Source organism: Halichoeres trimaculatus, unplaced genomic scaffold (assembly GCF_033239565.1).
Source record: "Halichoeres trimaculatus isolate MK-OKI-2021-1 unplaced genomic scaffold, fHalTri1.1 fHalTri1_scaffold_12, whole genome shotgun sequence".
Taxonomy (NCBI): domain Eukaryota; kingdom Metazoa; phylum Chordata; class Actinopteri; order Labriformes; family Labridae; genus Halichoeres; species Halichoeres trimaculatus.
Window position 1 is genome coordinate 4,310,220 of NW_027437190.1, and position 6,353 is coordinate 4,316,572.

Sequence of the window (6,353 nt, forward strand, 5' to 3'; positions counted from 1 at the left end):
ACAGATGCAATGTGACTGCATGTATCATGATGGTAATTGCATCAACAGGTTATTCAGAAGAGAGGGAGGATGTTGAATATAGATGATTATCACAGAAACACATGGTCTGCTTAAACTTGCTGTGAGGAGGATGTCTTTTTTTATTGGACTGCAGCGCCACCTTTTGGCCTGGAGTCTCACGTATGCCATCGTAAAGACGTGACTCTTAACAGGGGGTGTGTTTGTTTGGGAAATATGAAGATCAGATCGAAACAAATTTTCTTTGTTCAAGTCAACTGTTTACCGGATACAACGCAGTGAGGTGAGGTATTTATCAGTACAGTTACGTAAGATGACAACAAGCAAATGTCAGTTTGTTTGTAGTTTAGTAGCTGTCTATATTTAGCCAAGTTGGCAGCTCTAAGACATGTCTGTAATGTGTAACGTTAGTGATTCCTGGTTTTGTCCAACCAGTCATCTACCAATCAGAGCTAACGTAACCTCACTCTTCATTTTATTGATAGACTCTCAAGTTTGAACAGACCACTGCAGAATAACTGCTGACTGTGGGTTGGAATCAACATTACCACCAACAGTTTAGCTCCTGTGTTAGCCTTTAGCTCATTCTCTATCTCTCTCCTGTTTATCTTTCTTCTGCTCTTCTGTCCTTTTTCTATTTGACAGTTAGGCTCCAGTGTCCACCATCACTACAAATTTAATCACAGAAATTGTTTTCAGCAGAGAAAAACACAGATCTCTCTTCTCTCTACTAAACTTCATCAGCTGACGTGGTGTTGTCATAGAGGCTTCAGGCGCATTTCCACCAAGCAGTCCGGTTCGGTTCAGTACGGTTTGGTACAGTTAAGTCTGATCCCGTTTGTGTTTCCACAGCATCATGGTAGGCAGCGTGTAAGCCGGATGCCAAAACCCGCAGCTGTTAAATAATAGCGTGACACCGTAGCAGCGCGACACAGTTTACCCTGCTAATAAATCCCACAAAGAAGAAAAACTCAACATAGTAAACAAAGCATATAGATGGCAGACATGCAGCATTTCATCCTCTCTGTGATTAGCATGTAGCTCTTCAATACAAAGAACACTCAAGCTTTATTTCAGAGACGTCTGTGTGCCACCAGGAGAAACACAGACGCCCTTGCACAGTAAGTGACGATTCTTTTGACCAATCAATGGTCTGCAGTGTTGTAGCTCCACCTTCCGAGAGCAGACCGGTTCAGTCTGGCACCCATACGAAAGTGGTCCCAAAAAGTGTGACGGCTCGTCTCTGTTATGTGGGGATCTGTCAAACATGGCATTGTAATGGAAACCTTCACAGTGCCGAGTTGCCATCATCTACAAACCCCAGAGCAGCAGGGCAAATGCTTGTGGAGTCATTGGACCTGACTGAGGTCATCCTTTGCATCCCAACATCAGTCTCGGTGTGGTTCTCCACGACACGGTGCAGGGTGCTGTAGTACTGCTTCCTGGAGCTGAACTTGTACAGGGAGGAGATCTTCTCCCAGTCCTCGTTGGAGGGAGTGTAGACTTCCTCAGGTGGCTTGTTGGTGAAGAAGCTGTTCAAGTTCCTCCCAGCCAGCTCTTTGGCGTGTTTGGGGATGTGAGACTCCATCATGCTGGTCTCTTCCCGAGCGTATGCCCTCCAGAACTTGAGCTGCAGGTAGCTGATGGGGGAGGTGCAGCGAGCCAGGCAGGTCAGCAGCAGGTTGGACAACATGATGGCTGCAATAAGAAGCCAACCCAGGATCTGTGGACAGTATAAAAACACAACAGAGAGTCATCATGCTCACACAACACTCACACACCAAGTTTAACTGGGCTATAAAGTTTAAGCTTCAAGTAATCATGAAACACTGCTCGGAGGGTGGGGCTTCAAATAGTTTTAGTGTCCTTTGCAAGCTGCAACATTAAGTATCATCAAGGCCACCCCTACCTATGTCACTGACCTCATTGTGCCACCCTAGTCTGAAAGTCTGGACACGTCCCTGCACAGAGGCTCATAGTGACAGTGTGTGATATGAAAGCTAACAGGCTTCAAGGTTTGATCAACAAAAGCTGAAGGAAAACTCCTCTAGTGGTTTTTAAAGAATGAAGGGAAAGTAAACAAAATTACGTCAGTCCCAAGAGAGGAGGAGGGGGAATTAATGATCAGCTGATGCAAAAAGTGCGCAATTTCTGAAGCACAGCACCAATCATCATTAAATTCTCCACAAACTGATCAGGTAAAAGTAAAGTAAATATAAACCACAAAGAGTGATGGGGGGACCTCTGCTTGTGCTGACTTTATGTACCAATATAAAGCTGGAAATAGCCATGAAAACAAAAGTTTATACTCTGCTGAGGGATATTCACGGCTTAAAACAGTAGAGTTAGATGATGACATGTAACCATAAACACTGGTAAACGATCACAGTAAGCATGGAATCCATTTTCTCCACTAACTGTTTCAGCCATAGCCCCTGCTTGTCTACAATGTGCGTGAATCTGTCTGAACTTTGCAGCACAGAGATGCAGAGTGATTTCAGAGAAGAGTATTTAACCTTTTGTGCGCTTTGTGTCATTTCAGCTCATTGTTTCTTTCGTGGATGGAAAAGCTGCACTGTCTGTTCCAAACACTGACTGTGAACTCATGTGACCACAGACAGAATTGAAACTGGATCAGCCTCAGCACAGTGCTTAATCACATTTTCATCCTTTTTGTGCAACTTAGGAAAGTTTGGATGAGAACAAACTGAAACTAGAAGACAAACTTTCAGAAAGTGAGCTCAGTGCTTAAAGTCGCCTTCATGCTGTTCTGAAGAAGACTTACACTAAAGACTGAGAGCATCATTTTAGCTCAGAGAATGAAATAAAACGTGTTGTGTGTTTTCTATCATTCCTGTGATTCTGAGCCACAGAGGAACAGAGACTCTGCCTGATCACTCCTCTCTTCCCTCTTTACCTACAGGTTTCATTTCCTCTTCCCTTTTCAAACTGCAGGGACTTCCTCACTGTTAAGGAACTCTGTATTTAAGGAACTTAATATATGTGTTATTTATTTACTTTGCTTTAAACTGCTATGTTCTTAATCTCTCTATCCATTCAAACGGTTCACATCCTTTTAACCCTTCTTCTTTTTTTTTTACCTGATGTGGTGTCATCCTCACCCCTCTTCTCTAAAAACACTCTCACTTTGTATTTTTACTTTATGCTTTTTAACTTTATGCTGAATGTTTTATTCATGCCACTGTAAATATTTGATTTTTGATCTTATTCTTTTTCTTATTATTATTTATTATAATAATAGTAATAAGTAAAGTTCTTTAATTCTTTTTTAACTCGGGGATTTAGACTCATACAATTAATAATTCATTATAAATTAAAAAGTAATAGAATCAGGTGTTGGTGTTTGTAGAGGTGTGTTTACGCGTAGAAAGGAGCGCACTGACCTGAGAGTGAGCCCTAAGGGTGAGCATCACCCGACCCCTGTCAGCCTCCGGGACCTCGCTCCCCTTCCCACAGGGGAACTTGTGCAGATCCTTCCAGCACTGCTCCGCAGCCTTCGTCTGTGTGCACAGGTGCTGCGTGTAGTAGCTGCTCGTGCTGTTCCCGGTCATGGCGCACTCGAAGTAGTTCCCGTTGAGCAGAGCCACAGCGATCCAGGTGCACGGAGCCACCAGCGCGGAGCTGCTGATCTGACACAGGACGTGCCCCTCCACAAACAGCCGTCTCCAGCCGCACGGCCGCTTCTTGCACCGGCACAGACCCGTCACCAGCTTCCAAGTCTTCTTACTGAGCATGAACCCGAACAGCAGTAGCGCCAGGGCCGGCACCAGCAGGAACACCATCCCGTACACGAAGTTCAGCTCCGGGCTGCAGGGGCATCCGAAGACCACCGAGGAAAAGATCTGCTCTCCCCCGGCAGTGAGCAGGGCCACAACGCCAAAGCCGAGGTTGGTGTGCTGGTTGGCGATGTTCAACACCGTCTTAAACTTATCCATTATGGCCTGCTGAGAGTCTGAGGGACTGTCACACTTTCACTTTTAAACTGACTGACTGTAACTGCCTGTGGTCAAACTTCACCTGAGCACCCTCCCCTCTCTGGTGCTGCATGACACGCTGACTGACTGACACACTTCCACTTTTACTGTTCAGTTAGACAATAAACCTTCTGCTCTCTGAGACATGCTGCTTGTATATACTCATAACAAAACAAGTCCTGATAAACGCTTCTTTACGCCTTTTAAAACAAACTTTATGAAGTTTGGGAGAGTTGAAGTGAAACTTGTTCCCCTTCAGACACATTTTCTTTTATTCCAAGGGTTCACTGCAGACTGTCTCTGCAGGAAACTCACAACATGCTGATTTTTTTTATTCATACAGGAACAAAACACTTTATGAAAATTCTTCCTTGACATTTGAGGGAAAAACAGACAGGCTGGACAGGCTCCTCTCTTCAAAATTTTGCATAGGCAGTTTTGCATTGACATCTAGCTGCACTTAACTCAGAAAAAAATCACTGTATGTCTGAGTTTTGTCCACCAAAGCCAATAGCACAGTTATAAAGTCATGTTTTGGTGGATTTCCCTGAGCAGATAGCAGTTATGCAGAACCTTCAATGGGGGAGACCGGGGACAGTTGTAGCACAGGTCAGTTGCTCCATTCAGAAACAAGTTGGAATCCTCTGCTTGGCTCTGAACATGCTCAGTTTAGTCCTTAGCCCACATGTTGTCATATTTTGTTCATTTATATTATTTATTAGTTTCAGTGTTAGAAAAACACACCGTTTGATTTTTTAAACTAGTGTAGTTGCACCTTTTGTACAGTTTCATTATTACAGATGTCAAGATATTAGTGTTGTTTATCCCTGTAGAGCCGAACCCATCAAACAATAACCAGAAAATTTAAGTTTTATATCAAAACACTGCTTTTTGTTTGTAATATTTTATTGTGTGTCAGTAGGCACGTGTCGAGCTCATGGGGTGAAGCCCCATGTTGCTGCTTGTTTCGCTTTGAGAAAATCACGTGACTGATAAAGCTGCTGTGTCGCCTGTCTCACACTTCCAGTGTGGGACCATTTTGATCATATATCGGCAAATAGAATAGAATAGAATAGAATAGAATAGAATAGAATAGAATAGAATAGAAAATACTTAATTTATCCCCGAGGGGAAATTCAGGAGTCACAGCAGCAATCAAGAAAACAAAAGTAAGAAAGTGTATGGAAAGTACAAAAAGGTCCACAAGAACATAGATGACTACATCCCGTCCACCACTCTCCAGTCAACCAGTCTCCACCTCCACAGGGTCCAGGACTGAGCTTCTTCACCAGTCTGTTCAGTCTCTGTCTCCTGGATCCTGTCTGCTCACAGCAGGTGAAGCTCTTCCAATGTGGCGCCAGCATCCGATGTCAGCCCCGTCAGCCACGTCCATCAGCCACGTCCGTGAACAGCACGATGCCGCTGGGCTAGCATGGCTAGCTCATCCATCCCACAGGACATAGATCGCACATTCCCAACAACAACGGATGGAAGGACAGGTCCACATCGTCACCTCCCAGCTCACATCTGAAAACCAGCACGTCATCCTCACCTCCTCCTCCTCACCTCGAGGGAAGTCATCAAGCCTTACACTAGTTAGCATTGACATGCTACAGGCTGCTAACATCTAGTTTCACATGTAAACAATGCAGCCATGGTTAATGTAGGATCTCCAGACAAACACAGGAGAAAAGTAGTAAAAATATCGCTGAAGCCACAAAAAGTTTGGTGTCCATGACCAACAGTGAACCATGCAAAGTAATGATCCACTCCAAATACAAAGATGATGAAAATGAGACGAAAAAAATTACAAGAAACGGACAAAGAAGAGAGAGATGCTGCAACAGGCAACTACTTGGGCAGCGCCTAGCAACGGAGAGAATGAAAAATGAGAAATGAGGTGTTTCTTATCATTTCCTTTTTATCTTACTGTTCCTCTTAGTTTCTGCTTGATATGAAGCTGCAGATCTTTCTCCAAAAAGGGAATTGCCAAAACACAAAAATATGTTTGTTTGATTAAAACTTTATTTTAAAATGAAACCTCCCTGCCAAAAAGATAAGCACATAAGCATCTTCAGCTTCAACTTTATTTCATTTATATGGCACTTTTTATGCAATTCTGCAGCACAAAGTGTGTTACAAAGGATAAAAACAAAAAACAAAAACAAAACAAAGCCAAACAAAAGAGAAACAAAAGAATACCATAAAAATCCCAAACCTCCCACCCCCACAAATATACCCATGGCTACACAGTTACATACACACCCACACACATACATAGATATACGCACAGACATACATACCAGCACACACAAACACACACACACAGAAAAACACAGG

General features: G+C 43.4%; 1 protein-coding gene across 1 annotated transcript; it reads right to left on the bottom strand.

Moving 5' to 3' along the window:
• Positions 1–1,306: 1,306 nt before the first annotated feature.
• LOC141801398 (calcium homeostasis modulator protein 6-like) lies at positions 1,307–3,974 on the bottom strand. The gene is made up of 2 exons (XM_074684432.1): positions 3,423–3,974; positions 1,307–1,741 (listed from the first exon to the last, which is right to left on the bottom strand). Exons 1-2 carry the CDS (start codon positions 3,972–3,974, stop codon positions 1,307–1,309), a joined length of 987 nt encoding a protein of 328 aa, XP_074540533.1.
• Positions 3,975–6,353: the final 2,379 nt, after the last annotated feature.

Bases quoted from the DNA above. Each gene is read 5' to 3' on its own strand.
- LOC141801398 (XM_074684432.1), bottom strand. From the start codon at position 3,974: ATGGATAAGTTTAAGACGGTGTTGAACATCGCCAACCAGCACACCAAC. The intron at 1,742-3,422 runs GTCAGTGCGCTC...TACTGTCCACAG, and splicing joins CCCTTAGGGCTCACTCTCAG to ATCCTGGGTTGGCTTCTTAT.